General features: G+C 40.3%; 2 protein-coding genes across 2 annotated transcripts; both read left to right on the forward strand.

Annotated features, from left to right (window-relative positions):
- Window positions 1-208: 208 nt before the first annotated feature.
- Window positions 209-15,224, forward strand: LOC148970527 (uncharacterized). Its single transcript, XM_089124589.1, has 8 exons — window positions 209-340; window positions 504-633; window positions 721-848; window positions 932-1,198; window positions 1,288-1,383; window positions 1,538-1,667; window positions 14,526-14,653; window positions 14,925-15,224. Exons 1-8 carry the CDS (start codon window positions 209-211, stop codon window positions 15,222-15,224), a joined length of 1,311 nt encoding a protein of 436 aa, XP_088980715.1.
- A 1,114-nt stretch (window positions 15,225-16,338) lies between these two features.
- On the forward strand, window positions 16,339-23,527 carry LOC120491835 (dendrite extension defective protein 1-like). Its single transcript, XM_089124761.1, has 20 exons — window positions 16,339-16,458; window positions 16,615-16,744; window positions 17,285-17,412; window positions 17,686-17,952; window positions 18,039-18,134; window positions 18,290-18,419; window positions 18,523-18,650; window positions 18,770-19,036; window positions 19,126-19,221; window positions 19,379-19,508; window positions 20,057-20,184; window positions 20,455-20,721; window positions 20,809-20,904; window positions 21,060-21,189; window positions 21,293-21,420; window positions 21,541-21,807; window positions 21,897-21,992; window positions 22,153-22,282; window positions 22,835-22,962; window positions 23,228-23,527. The coding sequence occupies exons 1-20, from the start codon at window positions 16,339-16,341 to the stop codon at window positions 23,525-23,527; spliced, it is 3,162 nt and encodes a 1,053-aa protein (XP_088980887.1).
- Window positions 23,528-24,029: the final 502 nt, after the last annotated feature.

A 24,029-nucleotide genomic window follows, 5' to 3' on the forward strand; every position in this document is an offset into this window, starting at 1 on the left:
GAAGGAACGATCTCCTATAGAGTGGATACAAGCAGTGCTGTACTGGCACAAGTCACTGCAGCTGTTAAGGAATACTCCCCTAACATAACATTTGCTGCTACATGTGCTTTTATTGCTACCTGGGACAGGGTGCCATACTATAGAGGTGGAGGGGTAAGACCAACAGTATTAAATGATTACCAATAAATTATCTATGGTTTTTCTTTTGATGGTTTTGAATGTTTTTTTTACTTATTTTGTGAAGGTGGTGACTTTCCAAGTGGTTTTAGCCTACAATGTTCATCGTTCTTTCATCCTATTCAATTATGGTGATATTGCTACAACAACACAAAGTTGGACGGTATGTGAAGTACAGGTCTTCATTTGATAAATTTGAACAGGTCTTCAAATCTAAATTCAATAGAGTTTGAAATCATTCATGTGATCAATCCTTCATGTGCTATCAAAATAAAGCTTTGTTTTGAAAAGGTTGGGAAGTCTAAAAATTCAGTTCACTTCTACAGGCCGGTTATCGTACAATGGACTCTGTCAATTCATTCATAATTCCATTAACGAAGGCCAGAGAACTCTCAACCAAAAGCAATATCAATGTGCCTGGGAAATGGTCTTTCCGTACTGATGGCTCACCTAACTGTAAGGCAATGTTTCAAAAGTAACATTTTTGAGCTTATGTTTTGATAACAGAACTAAAAAAATTCCTTGTCACTTGTACATTTTTAGTGCCAACCAGATTCATCGCTTTGGAGAATGAACAGATATTGAACCCCTTTGCTGGAAATGGAAGCTCTGGAGCAATTTTCTTGCAGCAGCCTTTCAAATACTTTGGATACACATACAGTCAAATCTTTGTGAGCACAACTTATTTTGATACCTCTAATTTATTCAAAATTCTCTTTAAAATCCCTTTGAAAAATGTGGTCATAAATTTTAGGTGAATAACAATGGCCATCTAACGTTTACCGAGCCGCTGCCTGCCTACAACTCCTCTCTGGATTCCGGAAAAGACATCATTGCTCCTCTTTGGACTCGCCTGGACAATAGACGTGGAGGAACTATCTCCTACAAAGAGGATACAAGCAGTCCTGTACTGACCCAAGTCACAGCAGCTGTTAAGCGATTCTTCCCTAACATACCCTTTGCTGCTACTTCAGCTTTTGTCGCTACATGGGACAGTGTGCCATACTCTAATGGTGGAGGGGTAAGACCTACAGTAATCTTTGATTTTCAATGAATGGTCCGTCTGGTTTATTTGGAAGATTTTGAATGCTGTCTGTTGGTCTTCTGAAGGTGGCCTCTTTCCAAGTGGTTTTAGCCTACAATGTCCATCGCTCTTTCATCGTGATCTATTATGGAGATGTTGCAGAAACAGGACAAACTTGGAGGGTAAATGGAGTACTGCTTCTTGTGCACTGTACAAATGACAAAAACAAATGCAAACATATAATTTAAAAGAAATAGCTCATGAATTGAAAATGAGGGTTCTTTCATTTTTTACATATATAATGAGAACATAAAATATTTTTTTTTACTCCACTAGGCTGGCTATTACACTGTGGACTCTGTCAGTTCATTCACAATTCCAGCATCCAGTGTCCGAGAACTCTCAACAAGCAGTAATGTCAATGTGACTGCTTGCTGGTCTTTCCATGTTGATGGTTCACCAAACTGTAAGCCAACCAGTTGTATTATTATTTATGACAAGATACTCAGGGGTGAATTCACTAAACTTTTGTGTCACAGTTGCATGTTGTGTTTGAACAGAAATACCTGAAACTTAATTACAGTTTAGCTTTACCAGGTAGAGTTTAGTTGAGTGCACTTTTAGCCTTTTAAAAAAATAATTCAGATGCTTGATTACATTGGGGAGAAATCTGTCAGATTGCAGTAGTACTCTCCACAACCTTGCACTCAGAAGGGGCCTGCTGTGGTTGCCAGTAAAAAAAAAAAATATGGTGGCAACCTTTTATGTTTTACAGGGCAAAAAAAAAACCACAATGTAGAGAAAACCTGTGAAATACGGTAAGAAAACGTCAGATTTGATGGCAGTATTTTACCGTAATAAATATTGTAGCAACCTTACTTTGGACTTAAAAAATACATAAATATTAAATAAATAAACAAAACATCAGCTGTGGTTCCCAGTAATTTACCATAACAATACAGTAGCAATCTTTTAGTTTTTACGGGACAACCCATATGTTTCATTAGGTGACAAATATTAAATATTAAAATCTGCTTTATATATTTGTAATATACAGATAACCACCATAATAATACAGGTGGTAAAAAATAAATAAAAAAAATAAAAAAAAACACATTATGATTCATAGTTCACCATTAGTTTTCTACAATCTGAGGTATCAGCCCCTTCTCATCCCAAGATGTCATATAGAGGGAATGCATTGTCGTCACTTTCCCGCCGGAACAACCCCCCTATAGTTCCCACATGACGTCACAACATACGGGCATTTGCCGACCCGGCGCCATTGCTTAGGGCAAAACATAAGAAGAAGCAATACGAGTTGAACGAAGTGAAATGAGTTTCGTGCTATAAAGTGAAAATGGTCATCTCCTGCTGGGTCAATGGATGATAAAATCGTGCCGGAGGTTCAGTTAAATCGGGATTTTACACTATACCCGTCATTAGACTCCATATGGATGTGAGAAGACTAAGCTTTTGTCCGAACAACGACGGAGATTATGGCTGGCGAGCATAAACAGGAAAGAAACTCACTCAAAACACGCAAGAATTTGTTTGACAAAAGCACAATGTTCTGTTTTTTATTGCGAGTGTAAACGAATATAAGTTAACACATTGCAGTTTGAATAATGTCCTGTATGAACAAAATGACGAGGTATTAAAAACATACAAAATAACATTGTTTCCACTGTTTGATCTCACATTCCAGCATTGCAATCTCAGATTATGTCCCTAAAGATCCCGCGTATAATGTAGTTCCTCATTACATTAATTAAATTGCACGCGAGTTATTTATTTTAATATTCATGCACCGAACCATGACGCCCGCAAGTACATGCATATTACAGAAATCACCGGTGACTGGGGAACATAAGAATTAAGTTGTGCAGGCTATGGCTTTTTAATAGACAGATTAGCATCATGCTACTTCGCTATGATGACTTAAGTTACTTTTCCATTGATTGCACTTGAGCAAACGTCACCAAACCAACCCCACGTCAATCTGATCGTACACCTCCAGTGATTTCCAGGCTTGGAATTGCTCACATGTGTAAAAACTCCTCACCAATACCAGATAATTGTACACATGAAAATACTGTATCTGAGGCAAAGTTGCATAATCGGTGCTCAGTGCTTCTTTTGTTGCATAAGGATACACACCATTTATGAATGAAATTTTCGCATTGTACCTCTCTCTGTCTTGTTTTAATAGTCTCTTTATAATCTATTACACTTTGTCTTTTCATGATTTGCATAACAATATAAACAGATATAAATATTTGTTTGTAAAACGACATTCTCTGATAAAACGTTGTAAACGCCTATGGTAAACACAGCAGTTCTGCCCTCAAAGATGGCGTCTCCGGGGAGGTCACGTGACAATTTTTTTGCCTGTGGGAACTATGTATAGCCCCTCAGCCTTACTGAGTGACAAAAGATATTTAATAGGGGAAACTGCGAAAATGCAACTAAAACTAACAATTTTATCAATTTAAACTAAATGTTGGACTCAATATTGCTAAAGATCCAGTGATCCATGGATATTGACAGGAATCGCGTTGCCTGACATTTATGTTTGCCTGATTTAGACACTGAGGAAATAAAAGCAATATAGACGTATGCTTTAACATAGGCTAAAGCAAATTTGCCTGTGAACGCTTTAAATAAATACAATATAGGTAGGTCTAAATCTGGGTGATCACTTATATCAGTGTTATATATAGTCTATATATATCATCATATCGTCCAACCCTATTCAGTTTACAGAAACATCTTCCGATGCACAACCTTGGACACATCATCATTGTTGTTTCCAGGAGTCACTGGGTGTTTCGGGTCTTGCAACAGACACCCTCGTCCTGGCGACCCGACCGAGGCTGATCTGTGTCCAAGTGACATTTTACTGCCCCCACTGCTCTCCCCTCGTTAACCAGAGCCATCTGGATGCCTTTTCTGCTACCTCCACGTTGTTGCCTATGGCTCTTCTTTGATTAGCACCTTTAATACCCAGCGTACCATAGGCCTTGCTCAGGGAGTAACTAGCAAATCCCCTACTGCCCACCTCCACTGGCATACACCTGGTCCTCCATCTGTTCCTCCGACAATCCTCCACCAGTTCTTGGTATTTCTCCCTTTTTCTCTCTTGAGCTTCCTCCATCCTCTCCTCCCAGGGCACAGTCAGCTCTAAGAATATCAGCTGTTTGGTGGCCTCAGAGACCAAGAGGATGTCAGGTCTCAATTTGGACTGGGTGATGTGTGATGGAATTTTCAGCTGCCTGTCCAGGTCTACTGTCATCACCCAGTCTCGGGCCGTGGAGAACAAACCTACAGAGCATCCTTCTTTGATGAAGTGAATTGTCTTGGCTGAAGCTTGTATCGGCTGTCCTCGATCCCCTTGCTGATTGCCTCAGTGATGGATTTGAGGACCTGGTAGTGCCTCCATCTATACCGGCCCTCACCCAGCGCCTTGGAGCAGCTGCTCAGGATGTATTCTAAAGTTCCTACTTTGGAACACAGAGGGCATGCAACTGTTTCTATTTTGCCCTATGTGCACAGGTTGGATGGACTTGGGAGGACGTCATAGACCCCCTGAATCAAAAACTTGATTCTCTGGGGGTTTCACTTCCAGATATTCTTCCAGTAGACGCTCCGCTCCATCGCCTGCTCCCACTTCATCCAGGCACCTTGGTGCCGCATGGCCACTGCTCTGCTGGTTCGCTCTTCCTCGACTGAAGCTTGCACCTCCTCCTGTACCAGTCTCTGCCTCTCCTTTCCACTAGCAGAGTCATATCGGGTTGCTGTTAGACTCCCGAGTCCGGCTCTGCCCTGCGCCACTGTTTCAAGGATGGCCTTGTGCTTCAGCCGCGCCTCCACCTGCTGGACTGCCTTGGCTACCCTCCACTTCCTCCCTGTCTTCACAACGATCCCTGCGCCAGACACTTTGGTGTCTCTGGATCCAGAGAACTGCAGGTGTTCCCGTGTCCGTGCGCCAATGAATTCATCCCTGACTGAGCTAAAAGGGAGCCTGAGCTTGTTGGTGTTCCCATATAGCCCGATGTTACTCAGGCTACGTGGCATCCCCAGCTATCTGCGTAGATAGCTGCTCACCTTCTGCTCAAAACCTTCCACCACTGCCATGGGGACCTCATTGATAAGCAGAGGCCAGAGGATTCTTGGGAGGATTCCATGCTGGTAGACCCAGGCCTTGAATTTTCCAGGGAGCCCAGACTTATCCACTGTTCTCAGCCATCCCTCTAGGTCAGCACTAGTTGCCTTGATGGAGTCTCTGTCATTCAGGCTGCTGTTGAAGACCTTCCCAAGGCTCTTCACTGGTCTCTCAGTAACCGACGGGATCTGGTGTTCTCCCAGACTAAAACGGGATTTGTCTCTAACCTTCCCCTTCCTTAGGACCAGAGACCAGGGCCCTCGTTTATCAATGGTGCGTAGAAAAGGTTCTATATTTTGTCCAACGAATGAAATTTAGAATGTGCCCAAGTACAAGAAAATCCGCATTTATTAAACATGCGCACGCAGTTCTTACGCACATGAGTATCATCATTGATAAATACCACAAGGGCGTAAGTACCATGCTTGTTCACATTCATGATCATTAGCATTCGGAAACGCCTCCAATTAACCATATATGGTGACAACACTTCCCTTTAAAAATTATGTGATTGTGTTTTTTCCTCACTGCAATAATGGCAAAGAGAGCAAAGAAGAGGAACTTCACAAACACAGAATTAGAGATACTTGTAAATGAAGTTGAATACAACCAACAGATATTGTTTAGTTCATTTACAGCAGGAGCAATTACAAATAAAAGAAAAAATGCTGCATGGGAGAATGTCACCAATGTAGTTAATTCCGTTGGCTCTGAGGAGAGAACTGTCCCAGAAATAAAAAAACTGGTTTGATATTAAAGTATTGGCTAAAAAACGTGTCACAGCACACAGACGAGAAAAGTCGAGAAAAGCAACTGGAGGAGGACAGACAACAACGGAACTTTCCCCATTGGACAACCGCATAGCCTGCATCATCGGAGACACGGCTCTGTCCGGGATTACTAAGGACGGTGACACTGATGCTCTTGAGACAGAACAAACCGGGCCATCTAACACCCAAAGTGAAGGAATATATTTCACATCTGTCTTTTATAGGGTTTGACACCAATTAAGCATCGTGTTTAAAACTAGACAAATTATAAATCGAGTGTTTTAAAGGAAACAAAGGACATATGTGGATTGCTTAATGCTTACTGTGGCACTCTTAAATGCTTTTTATGTGTAGTGTCGCTATTCTACCACTAGATGATCTGCGTAAGCATGCTCAGAGGTGTGCTTATATTTACACCAGTGATGCGCGGGTCAATGTATAAACAACCCGCAACCGACCGACGTTTTCAACTACCCGCTCGCAACTCGGACCGCAAAAAAAAGTATAAAAAATATTGTATCCGACCCGCTTCCTGACCGCATTTTTTAAATGCTCATCGTAGCGTCATTTGGCCATAGACGTGTAACAACACAGCATCGCAAGAAGACGTAGGCCTACACATAACAAAGCCAGCACTTTGGTCATCATCTTTCATTATTTCAGCAAATGTCTCCCACACTTTTACTCTTTCTATTTGTGTATTTGCGGAGCTTCCACTCCCCAGTCTTCACCTTTTCTCTTGCCGCCTCCATCTCTCTGCAGACTGTAGTGATCATAGACATGGCCGGTTCGTGAACGAATCGTTCTTTTGAACCGGTTCTTTTTAGTGAACCGGTCGAACCAGTACACTAAATAGAACTGAATCGTTCGAAACAGTTCGCGTCTTGCGTCAGTGCTGATGATCCACAAGTTACAAGTTACTCACTTTCAGACATGCCTGACAGTCCCTCCGAATCTAAATAAATCAATATCCTGAATTATATTTTACTCCAGTAACTCCAACAGTTCACTGAACCGAGACATGTTGGTGCCACTGCTGAGAGAAGTGATGAGCAGGAGCAGCTGATACTGTGCATATACATACTACCGAACGCACAGGGACAGTGGTTCTTGAATCACCAGTACAGAACCGAGAACTGTTTTAGACTGAGCTTGTGTGTTATCTTCTTGCCAGTTATTCAGCCAATAATGTGTAGGCCTGTATATTTCATCGAAAATTGTGTCTACAAAGACACAATTTAAATACAAAGGTTTAATTGGCATCTTTTTTTAAACGACCCGACCGACTGCGACCCGAATATCATTAAAAACATTTTTGGATGACCCGCAACTGCGGGTAACCGCGGGTGACCGCAGGCACCCGCTCATTTCGGATCAACCCGCGCATCACTGATTTACACACATTTCTACATATAAGTACAACTTGGTGAATCCCACACTTTGCGTGAAATTGTTCTTATGCACTCACTACGCACAAATCTGTCCGTACGCACCATTGATAAATGAGGGTCCTGGACTTTGTAGGTTTGAAGCTCATGCGTGCCCATGACATGAGTCTCTCCAACCCCTGGAGGATCCACCTAGCTCCTGGTACCGCCGTTGTTGTCACTGTGAGGTCGTCCATGAATGCTCTTATGGGCGACTTATATATAGTCTATATATATCATCATATCGTCCAGCCCTAAAACTTTATAGTTATTTTTTTTTGGCCAGTGTTTATTAAAAAACATCCAATAATGCAGAATATGCAATGATAAATATTTAATTGATGAGTTATTAATATATATAACAATACAAAAAATCTCTATGGTTTTACACCTAAATTCAGCATATTGACACAAAATGATAACTGAAAATCCACCTTTCGCTGACTGGAGTTCAGTTGTTTCTGTGAATTGCAGCGATCCAATTGCTCCTCTTTCTATAGCAGTCTGTAAAAATTTACCTCCGATTTTTTTTTTTGGCAAATTTTGTTGTACAGTCAATCACAAAGCTCTTTCCCACTTTATATGTGTTGTGATTGTTTTTCGCAGCATTCACGCAGAAAACAAATACAGCCGCTCAGTCCGCTGCATGACGTCACGTGCATACCCTCTAAACAACGCTTTTGCCAAAGCGTAGACATCCAATGCACATGGCAGCCTTTAGCGTCAATATGAGACACAGATATATATGGGGCAGAGGGCACCTCCTAGTGGTCTAACTCTAACCCTACCCCAGACTCAAACCTACTATACTTTGTGCGTGTTATGTTGACGTTAAAGGGTGCCATGTGTGTTGGATGTCTACTCTTTGGCAAAAGCGTCGTTTATGATGCCTTGGGATGAGAATGCGAAGGTACACATTAATAGGTACACATTAATATATATATATGGTTCACAATGTCATTTATAGAAAACGTCTCAGTTTACAACTGTAACCCTCGTTCCCTGAGAGGGGAACGAGACGCTGCATCGAGAATCAACACAATGTGGAATGCCCTTGGCATGAAGTGTGTGAAGTAGGGTTGGGTATCGGTTGGGTTTTATCCGATAGTGGTACCTACTCGGTATTTTTTAAACGGTTCCGGTGCCAAAACGGTTCTTGAAACGGTACTTAAGAAAACGAAACCGCACACACTTTGTCAAAAAAATAATAATACCCCATTTATTTACAGGGCCAAACTGGACACAATATTAACTTACAATATAAATACAAGTAACATATGGTAATAATAAATAAACCAAAATAAAATAAAAGTCCATATTTACATAATATCAAATAAAACAATATCATATTAAACAATGTAATTATACTGGAGATTAATAGAGATTACTACCAGGGTAATATAATATTGACATGGCTACAGGTTTCCATGTTTTGTCTGCTTTAACATGTAGGCTAAGTTATCTTGTCATTTACTAGTTAAGCTCTTAGCCAGTTTGATATTTCATTCCCACTGCATCTTATACGCAGCTTTGAGTATATGAAAGAGAATGTCTCTGTGTAACCCATTTTCTCTGAATAGGGAATGAGACGCTGCGTTCGCTGCCAAATATCTCGCGCTGCCAACAAGCTTCCTTTTTCGGCAGAGAACTCGGAAGAGCAGATGATGCGTGCGCTAATATAATATGACGACGTGGGCATCAACGTGGCGCGAATGGTGATTCTTTTATATCCAACCGTTATTTTGACGCGTAATTTTACACGTGAAATGCAGCCAAACATTTCACGTGTTTTTAATCTCCTCGCTATCAGCAGACGTTCCGGGAGTCACCCGCATATTGATAACGGCTCCCGGATGATCGCAAATTAGTTCAAATCTCCCGGAATCTAGAGCGAGCGAGCAAGAGCGCGCATGCAAGACAGATCAGACAGTGCTTCAATAAACCGTATAGTGCGCGCACGTCGGAGAGGGAGACAGCAAGAGACTGCGTATGTGCGCCTCATGCCACTCAGGCATTGAAATCAGGCACCAAAATGTTCATTCTAATTCGGTCTGGTTACTACCGTTTACGACAGATTGGCACTAGGGACTAGACTTCCTGTTCCAAGAACCGACCCTGCTGAACATGGCCAACATGTGAACCACCCCTAGTAGATAATATTTTTTATATAAGCTCCACCATAAGCAGGTGGACACTGCGATTTGCGTTCGCTGGAAGCCGTTGTTTCCCAAGGCACCAGCAACAGTCATATTCCTGCAATGAGAACATGAACCATCCAAAGAAGCTGCCTCAGCATGCTAAACATGTAAGATTCACCGATTCGCATCAGTGCATTGACATAAAAGCTAACGATGCGATGCATCGATTTAAATAAATGTACATCGGATACAAGTTGGCATTTGTATCGCGATGCATCGTTTCTAACATCTGCATCGGTAAAAAATGATATATTCATATATATATATATATATATATATATATATATATATATACCAAACATGGAAATCATCGTTACAGACGCTCTCTTTGCGTTTATTGTGAATACAGTATATATGATTATTAGTAGATGCGCTACACTTTTACTATTTAGAATACCTTTTACTATTTAGAAAGTGATCATTTGTGACCAATATTTTATTACGTAACTGCTGCGTTCACACCGAACGTAAAGAGAGCGTCTGTAACGAGTGATTTCCATGTTAAAGGTGCTCTAAGCGGTGTCACACGTTTTTTAGGACCAAACATTTTTTGTCACATACAGCAAACATCTCCTCACTATCCGCTAGCTGCCTGTGCCCTAAACACACTGTAAAAAAACGCGGTCTATGCAGACAACTCAGGCTCCACAAATGGCAACAAAAACAAACTGCGCCAACCCGCTCCACGAAACATAACAAACTGTTCCAGCCAATAACTGACAAGAAGGCTCTGGGGCTGGGGTTTGGGGGGTGAGTGCAAATGAGGAGGATGGAGGGTCTATCTAGGCTAATTTTTGTTTGAAAATACTTTAAACGTTAACAAGAAGTCACGTCACCCGACATCGCTTTGAGAACCTTTAAAGGAACACTCCGACTTTTTGGGACTTTAGCCTATTCACCTTATCCCCCAGAGTTAGATAAGTCTATACATACCTTGTTCATCTCCGTGCGTGCTATAAGTCTGTTTGACGCACCCACCGCTAGCCTAGCTTAGCACAAAGACTGGATGTAAATGGTTGCAGCTGGCATACTAATCCAAATGAGTGACAAAATAATGCAAACATTTTCCTATTAACATGTTGTGGTTTGTATAGTCACAGACTGTACAAATATCAAGGCCATATGAGACACAGACATCTTTTAACCGTATAAATACTATATTTTCTGAAGGCGAAGCACTGCTACTTGGGCAGAGTGAACCATCACCTGAGACGCACCGTGACGAGGAGCAGAGAGTTCGCTCAGAGTTGGAGTATAGAGTCAGCAATTACTAGATAGAAAAGCATAGTTTATCATGGGTGTTCGCTTTATTGTATGAGCTGTGACAATAAACAGGGGAGACCAGGTAGTACCATGATGTTTCATTGAATTCCAACCAAAAACGCATCCTGATTTATAAATATCACAGAACATGAATAAAGAATTATTATTACAGGAATCAATATATTTTAAATGCAATTTATTAGCTGAACCAAATGTATTCAAGAGCATATAATATACAGTATAATTGCATTACTATAGGCTAGAATAAGGGGAAAGTAATAGCACAAGGCAAATTGTTTTTGCACAATGAACTCACAGCCTATCGTACCCATACTGGACAAGGTCACTGTTTATCAAAAAAAAACAAAACTTTTTTTTCATTAGCAAGGTGAAGGCTACAGTCCTGAGTTTACAGCTACTAGGCGCGCGCTGCGCGCAGGGTGCAAGTTCAATGCACTCGTTTTTTCTAAGCGCGTCCGAGCCGCATCAAGATAAAAACCGGTATGGGGTATGATTCATACCCTAATCATATAATAGTGTCACTAACGTTACATTAGATCTGCCTAATGGCACTGTTACAGTAGGTCATCTAAAAACATAACGGAACACTTACCTCAGCCGCAGGTGATCCACTTTTTCCTGTCTGTGCTATAGACCATTTCACAAGATGTAAACAACACTGGTCCAGAAGCACTTCCTGTTTCAGTTTGTAACTGTTTTCTTTATTTCACATGAAAAGAAAACATCTTGATGTTGGTTTAACTTTTTGATTCAGTTTTAAATGTTCTGTTGGTTGTATTTCATCCCAGCTTTTATGTAGTGTTAAAAAACTGAAACAGGAAGTGCTTCTGGACCAGTGTTGTTTACATCTTGTGAAATGGTCTATAGATGGGATGGCCGTATCCTTCAGCACACGTTTATGGTCCGTGTGGCAAATTCCATTTTTTCAAAATAGTCGTCCGCATTGAAATGTACCGAGCAAACATAATGTCCCTTGATAATCTATTTAGATGTGTTTGGATCAATTTCCAGAGCAAGTAAGTTAGCCATTTCTTCATCCAGTCAGCGTTTTTAGTTGGAATTCTGTGAAACATAGTATTACCTCCCCTGTTTACTATCACAGCTATTTACAATAGTGCAAAACCCCATGACTGTAAACTACACTTTTACTATTTATAAATTGCTGACTCTGTTACCCAAACTCTCGGCTCCTCACCACGGCGTGCCTCAGGTGATGCGGTTATCACTCCGTCAAAGTAGTACAGTAGCAGTGCTTCGCCTTCAGAGAATAGTTCCCAGTTTTCATACCGTTAAAAGATGTCTGTGTTTCATTTGACTTTGTTATTTGTACACTCTCTGACTATACAAATCACAACATAAATAGAAAATCGTTTGCGTTATTTTGTCACTCATTTGGATTATTATGAAAGCTGCAACCATTTACATCCAGTCTTTGTGCTAAGCTAGGCTAGCGGTGGGTGCGTCAAACAGACTTATAGCACGCACAGAGATGAAAAAGGTATGTATAGACTTATCTAACTCTGGGGGATAAGGTGAATAGGCTAAAGTCCCAAAAAGTCGGAGTGTTCCTTTAAGTCAATGTAAAGACACATTGACACGGGTCTGGAGGTTGCACGCGGTGCACTGGACATGATTTCACCTCATTCACCTGTCCAGACTGACTAGATTGATTTCTCCTTTCTGAACTGTTGCTCAAGCGCGTTCTGTCATTACCACTGCTGCAGCTCACTACATGAATATGATGGATCATAAGGCAACAACGGAGTGTGAGGCGTCTCCTGAGAGTCACCTACCTTTAAATCTTAAAGCGGGATATTTAAGTTAATCTGGTTTACAGCAGCCTGTGACTGCCAATAATAGTTTTTCATATATATATATATATATATATATATATATATATATATATATATATATATATTCAATGCAGTTATGATAAATTAGCTAATGTTCTTTTTCCATTAGCTAGTAGAGATGATCGGTTCATGTGCACTAGGGATCTGTGGTGTAACATTTACAAGGGCCAAAACGGTATTTATTGTTTGAATTGCGTAATAAAATTGGCATAATCTGAGAGCTTAACTAACCTGCTTGCTAAGTGTCAATTGCATGTGTCTCACGGTGAATTTGTGAGAGTTGGCAGCTCTGAATGGCGCTAGCCTGATCAACATCAGCGAATGCTGTCTGTCAAATTAATTCAAACTAACAATAAAAGTGTAATATGAACAAAACGAATAGCATAAACTTAAAATAATAGCCCAGGCTTTTATTTTCCCATATTGTCGAAATGCACCAGCTTGTTTTTGAGACAGGCGTCTATGAGTCGGTCTTCATCATTTAGTGTTGAGATGTTGTTCATTGAGTCGCTGATCTCTAAAAATCTCCAAATGCTCCACGTGAAACTGCGATCTTCCAACCTTTTACTATCGTGTCAAATGATTTGAATAATATGCGCGAGGGAGAGAGAGCAAAACAGCGCTCGCTTGTGTTGTTTGAAGACGTGAGAGTCTGGATCTTGCTTTCTCTGACGTGAACGCTGTTAAAATTGCATAAAGCACATTAATTGAAGATCAGATTTTTATTCGTTTTGTGGAGACACAGTTGTAAATGGAACAGTTTTAACAATGGATAGCTATCTGATCATTTAAAGGGATACTCCACTTTTTTGGAAATTGGCTCATTTTACCACTCCCCCAGAGTTAAACAGTTGAGTTTTACCATTTTCAAATCCATTCAGCTGATTTTCTTATATTTAGAAGAATATCAGTAACTAGACAGTTTCTGGTCTCATTGACTTCCATAGAAGGAAAAAATATACTATGGTAGTCAATGAGACCAGAAGCTGTCTGGTTACTGATATTCTTCTAAATATATATATATATATATAAAAACAACAACTCCTGAATACATTCGAAAACAGTAAAACTCAACTGTTTAACTCTGGGGGAGTGGTAAAATGAGCCTTTTTCCAAAAAAAGTGAAGTATCCCTTTAAATCGCATGAATGACAAGGTGTAAAAAGTCCAATTGGAAATCTGTTATTAAACACTGAAAACAAACTAAAGGATTTTGACAAAAGTAAAAGGCATTTTCTGAAAAATGGCTTCAGAAATAGGCCTATTTAAGGTTCTGCACTATTTCTATGTTAGCCATTATGAATATTTAAAATGTGTATGTGTATTTATATTGGGGTGGGGTTATTGCAAAGTGATAAACTATGCAACTTAAAATGTTGACTAAAAGGTTGCCGACCCCTGCTCTAGCTCCACTAATTTAATTACTTCATACATGTTGTGAATCAGGTGCTAAACTCAAATGGCACAAATAAAAATAAATAAAATGTATATATAAAATGTATATCAAATAAAATGTACTGTTAATTCTTGGTGATATACCCTCTAAATACTTCAAACATGTGGAGAGTTTGTAAGCTCATGTTTCTAGGAAGATATAAAGGAATCTTTATAATTTACATTTTTCCTAGTGCCAGCTAATTTCCTACCTTTTGGGAATGGAGAACTAGTAACCCCCCGTTTGGATAATGGAAGCTCCGAAGCCATTATATTGCAGCAGCCTTTGAAATATTTTGGACGCACACACAATCAGACCTTTGTAAGCATTATTTTGTTGTCATTTTAAATATTTAGAGACAAGTTTCATCTACTTGCATCTAAAATCACAAGTCTATTTAAATAAGTGTAAATGCTTGCTTTACTTTGTTCAGACTTTGATATCTCAATGTACTGGTTGTTGTAATTGTGAAATTCAGAAGACATTTGATTTCTTGAATCAACTAGTAGATATTGTGGCAAATTCTACTTCTTAATTCTGTCAGTATATTCCCTCTTACAAAACACAAAAATATGTTTGTGCTAAATTGTAGGTGAACAACAATGGCCTTTTAACATTTACTGAGCAACTGTCCGACAACATCCCACTTCTGAATTGTGGAAGAGACTTCATTGCTCCTCTTTGGACTCACCTTGACAATAGACGCGGAGGAACTATCTCCTATAGAGAGGACACAAGCAGTGCTGTACTGGCACAAGTCACTGCAGCTGTTAAGCAATACTTCCCTAACATAACGTTTAGTGCTTCATCAGCTTTTGTTGCTACCTGGGACAATGTGCCATACTCTAATGGTGGAGGGGTAAGATCCAATCATTGTTTAATGATAAATTAGTGTTGTCCTGTGAAGAGTGAAGGTTTTTAATGACATCTGTTGGTATTTTGAAGGTGGTTTCTTTCCAAACGGTTTTAGTCTCCAGTGTTCATCGCACTTTTATCCTGATCAGCTATGGAAACATTTCAGAAACCAAACAAATTTGGCTGGTGAGTGGAGACAGGTCCTTGTTGTTTTGCAAAAAATAGAAAAGACAAGGAACTGCCCTTGCCTCATTTCATTCCTTACATTCTTGCAAAAGACAGTTATATCTGTAACAGGTTCAGGGCCTAAAAACTATTCATTTACTCTACATCTACAGGCTGGTTACAACACGGCAGACTCGGTCAATTCTTTCACAATTCCAGTAACGAATGCCTCAGAACTCTCATCCAGCAGTAATGTCAAAGTGAATGGTCGCAGCTCTTTCCATGTTGATGGCTCCCCGAAATGTAAGCCAATGCAACCAAAAGCTCAGACTAAAAATCTGTGCCTTTTATGGGCTTTTTTTTCTTCAACAGAGCTAAATAATTTATTCTCACCTAATTTTTCCTTAGTGCCAACTAGTTTCCTTCCTTCTGGGGTTGGAGAAATAGTGATCCCCACTGCCGTTGATGGAAGCTCTGATGTCATTTTCTTGCAGACACCTTTCAAATACTTTGGTCGCACATACAATCAGATCTTTGTAAGCGTCACATTCCACCCCCAAACACACAAACATGAAGATAAAAGTTCTTTATATGCCCATAATTTCTTCAATCTTCTCTTTAAAATCCCTTTGAAATTGTGGGACTAAAATTTAGGTGAACAACAATGGCCATCTAACGTTTACCGAGCCGCTGCCTGCCTACAACTCCTCTCTGGATTCCGGAAGAGACATCATTGCTCCTCTTTGGACTCGCCTGGACAATAGACGTGGAGGAACTATCTCCTATAGGCAGGAGACAAGCAGTGCTGCACTGACACAAGTCACAGCAGCTGTTAAGCGATACTTCCCTAACATACCCTTTGCTGCTACTTCAGCTTTTGTCGCTACATGGGACAGTGTGCCATACTCTAATGGTGGAGGGGTAAGACCTACAGTAATCTTTGATTTTCAATGAATGGTCCGTCTGGTTTATTTGGAAGATTTTGAATGGTGTCTGTTGGTGTTTTGAAGGTGGCCTCTTTCCAAGTGGTTTTAGCCTACAATGTCCATCGCTCTTTCATCCTGATCTATTATGGAAATGTTGCAGAAACAGGACAACCATGGCAGGTAAGTGAAGTTGCTGACTGCTTCTTGTGCACTGTACAAATGAGAAAAACAAATACAGATATACATTTCAAAAGGAGTTGTTTATAATAAGAAGTAAACAATGTTCTCTCTTTTTTTAGAATGAGATATATATAAAAAAAATGTTTACCCCAACAGGCTGGCTATTACACTGTGGACTCTATCAGTTCTTTCACAATTCCAGCTTCCAGTGTCCCAGAACTCTCGTCGAGCAGTAATGTCAATGTTACTGCTTGCTGGTCTTTCCATGTTGATGGTTCACCAAACTGTAAGCCAACGAGTTTATGACAAGGTGTTCAGGGGTGAATTCACTAAAGTTTTGTGCCACTGTAGCATGCCATGTTTGAACCCAAAACTTGAATCTTATTTGCAGTTGAGCTTGCCCTGGCACTGTGTAGTTGAGTGCACTTTCAGCCTTTTAAAAAGCCAATTCTGGTGCTGGATCGCAGTGAGGGAATCGTACTTCACAATCCCAGATAATCTGCCTGATTGTAGTAGTCTTCTGTACTCTCCACAACTTTGCACATTTAGAAACGGCCCTCGAGCTGGGGGACCGCCCTGGGCAAATTCTGATGGGCAGTAGTTCTGTGGCTGTAATAACCTAACTCCAGTACCGTATTTACATAATTTGTGTGGTGAATCGTGTCTAAAATCTTATGGGATACATAAAAATAAACAACATTATAAACCAGCACAATTCATTCTGACTGAATTCCCCTTTAAACCTTTTAACTAGTGCAGTGTGTGAGAGAGAGCTTGTGTTTCTTGGAAGAACTAAATGATTACTTCTCACTTACATTTCTCCTAGTGCCATCTAATTTCCTACCATTTGGGAATGGAGAACTAGTAACCCCCCGATTGGATAACGGAAGCTCTGAAGCCATTATATTGCAGCAGCCTTTGAAATATTTCGGACGCACACACAATCAGACCTTTGTAAGCATTGTTCATTTGTTATTTTGCATATTTAGAGACATGTTTCATCTACTTGCAGCTAAAATCACAAGTCTCTTTAAATGAGTGTAAGTACTTGCTTTAATTGTTCAGACTTGGATATCTCAATGTACATTTGTTGTTGTAATTGTGAAGTTCAGAGGACATTTGATTCGTTGAATCAACTAGTCGAAATTGTGGCAAATTCTACTTTTTAATTCTGTCAGTATTTTTACCTCTTACAACACACAAACATATGTTTGTGTTAAATTGTAGGTTAACAACAATGGCCTTCTAACATTTACTGAACAACTGTCCGACAACATCCCACTTCTGAATTGTGGAAGAGACTTCATTGCTCCTCTTTGGACTCACCTTGACAATAGACGTGGAGGAACTATCTCCTATAGAGAGGACACAAGCAGTGCTGTACTGGCACAAGTCACTGCAGCTGTTAAGCAATACTTCCCTAACATAACGTTTAGTGCTTCATCAGCTTTTGTTGCTACCTGGGACAATGTGCCATACTCTAATGGTGGAGGGGTAAGATCCAATCGTTGTTTAATGATAAATTAGTGTTGTCCTGTGAAGAGTGAAGGTTTTTAATGACATCTGTTGGTATTTTGAAGGTGGTTTCTTTCCAAACGGTTTTAGTCTCCAGTGTTCATCGCACTTTTATCCAGATCAACTATGGAAACATTGCAGAAACTGAACAAAGTTGGCTGGTGAGTGGAGACAAGTCCTTGTTGTTTTTGCAAATAAAATAGAAATGACAAGGAAATGCCCTTGCCTCATTTCATTCCTTACATTCTTGCAAAATACAGTTATATCTGTAACAGGTTCAGGGCCTAAAAACTATTCATTTACTCTACATCTACAGGCTGGTTACAACACGGCAGACTCCCTCAATTCTTTCACAATTCCAGTAACCAATGCCTCAGAACTCTCATCCAGCAGTAATGTCAATGTGAATGGTCGCAGCTCTTTCCATGTTGATGGCTCACCGAACTGTAAGCCAATGCAACCAGAAGCTCAGACTTAACCTGTGCCTTTTATGGGCTTTTTTTCTTAAACAGAGCTAAATAATTTTTTTCTCACCTGATATTTCCTTAGTGCCAATAAGTTTCCTTCCTTATGGAGTTGGAGAAATAGTGATCCCCACTGCCGATGATGGAAGCTCTGATGTCATTTTCTTGCAGACGCCTTTCAAATACTTTGGGCGCACATACAATCAGATCTTTGTAAGCGTAACATTCCACCCCCAAACACACAAACATGAAGATAAAAGTTGTTTATATACCCCTAATTTCTTCAATCTTCTCTTTAAAATCCCTTTGAAAAATGTGGGACTAAAATTTAGGTGAACAACAATGGCCATCTAACGTTTACCGAGCCGCTGCCTGCCTACAACTCCTCTCTGCATTCCGGAAAAGACATCATTGCTCCTCTTTGGACTCGCCTTGACAATAGACGTGGAGGAACTATCTCCTATAGGCAGGAGACAAGCAGTGCTGCACTGACACAAGTCACTGCAGCTGTTAAGCGATACTTCCCTAACATACCCTTTGCTGCTACTTCAGCTTTTGTCGCTACATGGGACAGTGTGCCATACTCTAATGGTGGAGGGGTAAGACCTACAGTAATCTTTGATTTTCAATATATGGTCCGTCTGGTTTATTTGAAAGATTTTGAATACTGTCTGTTGGTGTTTTGAAGGTGGCCTCTTTCCAAGTGGTTTTAGCCTACAATGTCCATCGCTCTTTCATCCTGATCTATTATGGAGATGTTGCAGAAACAGGACTACCATGGCAGGTAAGTGAAGTTTCCGTCTGCTTTTTGTGCACTGTACAAATGAGAAAAACAAATACAGATATACATTTCAAAAGGAGTTGTTCATAATAAGAAGGAAACAATGTCATCTCTCTCTCTTTTAGAATGAGAGCTTAAAACATGTTGTTTACTCCTACAGGCTGGCTATTACACTGTGGACTCTATCAGTTCTTTCACAATTCCAGCATCCAGTGTCCCAGAACTCTTGTCGAGCAGTAATGTCAATGTGACTGCTTGCTGGTCTTTCCATGTTGATGGTTCACCAAACTGTAAGCCAACGAGTTGTGTTACTGGTTATGACAAGGTGTTCAGGGGTGAATTCACCAAACTTTTGTGCCACTGTAGCATGCCGTGTTTGAACCCAAAACTTGAATCTTATTTGCAGTTGAGCTTGCCCTAGCACCGTGTAGTTGAGTGCACTTTCAGCCTTTTAAAAAGCCAATTCAGGTGCTGGATCGCAGTGAGGGAATCGTACTTCACAATCCCAGATAATCTGCCTGATTGTAGTAGTCTTCTGTACTCTCCACAACTTTGAACATTTAGAAACGGCCCGCGAGCTGGGGGACCGCCCTGGGCAAATTCTGATGGGCAGTAGTTCTGTGTCTGTAATAACCTAACTCCAGTAACATACTTACATAATTTGTGTGGTGAATCGGGTCTAAAATCTTATGGGATACATAAAAATAAACAATATAAACCAGCACAATTCATTCTGAGTCAATTCCCCTTTAAACCTTTTAACTAGTGTAGTGTGTGAGAGAGAGCTTATGTTTCTCGGAAGAACTAAATGATTCCTTCTCTCTTACATTTCTCATAGTGCCATCTAATTTCCTACCATTTGGGAATGGAGAACTAGTAACGCCCCGATTGGATAACGGAAGCTCCGAAGCCATTATATTGCAGCAGCCTTTGAAATATTTCGGACGCACACACAATCAGACCTTCGTAAGCATTGTTTAGTTGTTATTTTGCATATTTAGAGACATGTTTCATCTACTTGCAGCTAAAATCACAAGTCTCTTTAAATGAGTGTAAGTACTTGCTTTACTTTGTTCAAACTTTGATATCTCAATGTACATTTGTTGTTGTAATTGTGAAATTCAGAGGACATTTGATTCGTTGAATCAACTAGTCGAAATTGTGGCAAATTCTACTTGTTCTGTCAATATTTTTACCTCTTACAACACACAAACATATGTTTGTGTTAAATTGTAGGTGAACAACAATGGCCTTCTAACATTTACTGAGCAACTGTCCGACAACATCCCACTTCTGAATTGTGGAAGAGACTTCATTGCTCCTCTTTGGACTCACCTTGACAATAGACGCGGAGGAACTATCTCCTATAGAGAGGACACAAGCAGTGCTGTACTGGCACAAGTCACTGCAGCTGTTAAGCAATACTTCCCTAACATAACGTTTAGTGCTTCATCAGCTTTTGTTGCTACCTGGGACAATGTGCCATACTCTAATGGTGGAGGGGTAAGATCCAATCGTTGTTTAATGATGAATTAGTGTTGTCCTGTGAAGAGTGAAGGTTTTTTAATGACATCTGTTGGTATTTTGAAGGTGGTTTCTTTTCAAACGGTTTTAGTCTCCAGTGTTCATCGCACTTTTATCCTGATCAACTATGGAAACATTGCAGAAACCGAACAAATTTGGCTGGTGAGTGGAGACAGGTCCTTGTTGTTTTTGCAAATAAAATAGAAATGACAAGGAAATGCCCTTGCCTCATTTCATTCCTTACATTCTTGCAAAAGACAGTTATATCTGAAACAGGTTCAGGGCCTAAAAACTATTCATTTACTCTACATCTACAGGCTGGTTACAACACGGCAGACTCGACCAATTCTTTCACAATTCCAGTAACCAATGCCTCAGAACTCTCATCCAGCAGTAATGTCAATGTGAATGGTCGCAGCTCTTTCCATGTTGATGGCTCACCGAAATGTAAGCCAATGCAACCAGAAGCTCAGACTTAACCTGTACCTTTTATGGGCTGTTTTTCTTAAACAGAGCTAAATAATTGTTTTCTCACCTGATATTTCCTTAGTGCCAATTAGTTTCCTTCCTTCTGGGGTTGGAGAAATAGTGATCCCCACTGCCGATGATGGAAGCTCTGATGTCATTTTCTTGCAGACGCCTTTCAAATACTTTGGGCGCACATACAATCAGATTTTTGTAAGCGTAACATTCCACCCCCCAACACACAAACGTGACGATAAAAGTATTTTTATATACCCCTAATTTCTTCAATCTTCTCTTTAAAATCCCTTTGAAAAATGTGGGACTAAAATTTAGGTGAACAACAATGGCCATCTAACGTTTACCGAGCCGCTGCCTGCCTACAACTCCTCTCTGGATTCCGGAAGAGACATCATTGCTCCTCTTTGGACTCGCCTGGACAATAGACGTGGAGGAACTATCTCCTATAGGCAGGAGACAAGCAGTGCTGCACTGACACAAGTCACAGCAGCTGTTAAGCGATATTTCCCTAACATACCCTTTGCTGCTACTTCAGCTTTTGTCGCTACATGGGACAGTGTGCCATACTCTAATGGTGGAGGGGTAAGACCTACAGTAATCTTTCATTTTGAATCAATGGTCCGTCTGGTTTATTTGGAAGATTTTAAATGCTGTCTGTTGGTGTTTTGAAGGTGGCCTCTTTCCAAGTGGTTTTAGCCTACAATGTCCATCGTTCTTTCATCCTGATCTATTATGGAGATGTTTCAGAAACAGGACAACCATGGCAGGTAAGTGAAGTTGCCGACTGCTTCTTATGCACTGCAAAAATGAGAAAAACAAATACAAATATACATTTCAAAAGGAGTTGTTCATAATAAGAAGGAAACAATGTTCTCTCTCTCTTTTTTTATAGAACGAGAGCTTAAAACATGTTGTTTACTCCTACAGGCTGGCTATTACACTGTGGACTCTATCAGTTCTTTCACATTTCCGGCTTCCAGTGTCCCAGAACTCTCGTCGAGCAGTAATGTCAATGTGACTGCTTGCTGGTCTTTCCATGTTGATGGTTCACCAAACTGTAAGCCAATGAGTTGTGTTACTGGTTATGACAAGGTGTTCAGGGGTGAATTCACTAAACTTTTGTGTCACTGTAGCATGCGGTGTTTGAACCCAAAACTTGAATCTTATTTGCAGTTGAGCTTGTCCTGGCATCATGTAGTTGAGTGCACTTTCAGCCTTTTAAAAAGCCAATTCAGGTGCTGGATCACAGTGAGGGAATCGTACTTCACAATCCCAGAAAAATCTGCCTGATTGTAGTAGTCTTCTGTACTCTCCACAACTTTGCACATTTAGAAACGGCCCGCGAGCTGGGGGACCGCCCTGGGAAAATTCTGATGGGCAGTAGTTCTGTGGCTGTAATAACCTAACTCCAGTACCGTATTTACATAATTTGTGTGGTGAATCGGGTCTAAAATCTTATGGGATACGTAAAAATAAACAACATTATAAACCAGCACAATTCATTCTTATTGAATTCCCCTTTAAACCTTTTAACTAGTGTAGTGTGTGAGAGAGAGCTTGTGTTTCTTGGAAGAACTAAATGATTCCTTCTCTCTTACATTTCTCCTAGTGCCATCTAATTTCCTACCATTTGGGAATGGAGAACTAGTAACCCCCCGATTGGATAACGGAAACTCCGAAGCCATTATATTGCAGCAGCCTTTGAAATATTTTGGACGCACACACAATCAGACCTTTGTAAGCATTGTTCAGTTGTTATTTTGCATATTTAGAGACATGTTTCATCTACTTGCAGCTAAAATCACAAGTCTCTTTAAATGAGTGTAAGTACTTGCTTTACTTTGTTCAGACTTTTATATCTCATTGTTGTTGTAATTGTGAAGTTCAGAGGACATTTGATTCGTTGAATCAACTAGTCGAAATTGTGGCAAATTCTACTTCTAAATTCTGTCAGTATATTTCCTCTCACAACACACAAACATATGTTTGTGTTAAATTGTAGGTGAACAACAATGGCCTTCTAACATTTACTGAGCAACTGTCCGACAACATCCCACTTCTGAATCCTGGAAGAGACTTCATTGCTCCTCTTTGGACTCACCTTGACAATAGACGCGGAGGAACTATCTCCTATAGAGAGGACACAAGCAGTGCTGTACTGGCACAAGTCACTGCAGCTGTTAAGCAATACTTCCCTAACATAACGTTTAGTGCTTCATCAGCTTTTGTTGCTACCTGGGACAATGTGCCATACTCTAATGGTGGAGGGGTAAGATCCAATCATTGTTTAAAGATAAATTAGTGTTGTCCTGTGAAGAGTGAAGGTTTTTAAATGACATCTGTTGGTATTTTGAAGGTGGTTTCTTTCCAAACAGTTTTAGTCTCCAGTGTTCATCGCACTTTTATCTTGATCAACTATGGAAACATTGCAGAAACCGAACAAATTTGGCTGGTGAGTGGAGACAGGTCCTTGTTGTTTTTGCAAATAAAATAGAAATGACAAGGAAATGCCCTTGCCTCATTTCATTCCTTACATTCTTGCAAAAGACAGTTATATCTGAAACAGGTTCAGGGCCTAAAAACTATTCATTTACTCTACATCTACAGGCTGGTTACAACACGGCAGACTCGGTCAATTCTTTCACAATTCCAGTAACCAATGCCTCAGAACTCTCCTCCAGCAGTAATGTCAATGTGAATGGTCGCAGCTCTTTCCATGTTGATGGCTCACCGAAATGTAAGCCAATGCAACCAGAAGCTCAGACTTAACCTGTACCTTTTATGGGCTTTTTTTCTTAAACAGA

Source organism: Pimephales promelas, chromosome 20 (genome assembly GCF_988280905.1).
Source record: "Pimephales promelas chromosome 20, fPimPro1.hap1.1, whole genome shotgun sequence".
NCBI lineage: Eukaryota > Metazoa > Chordata > Actinopteri > Cypriniformes > Leuciscidae > Pimephales > Pimephales promelas.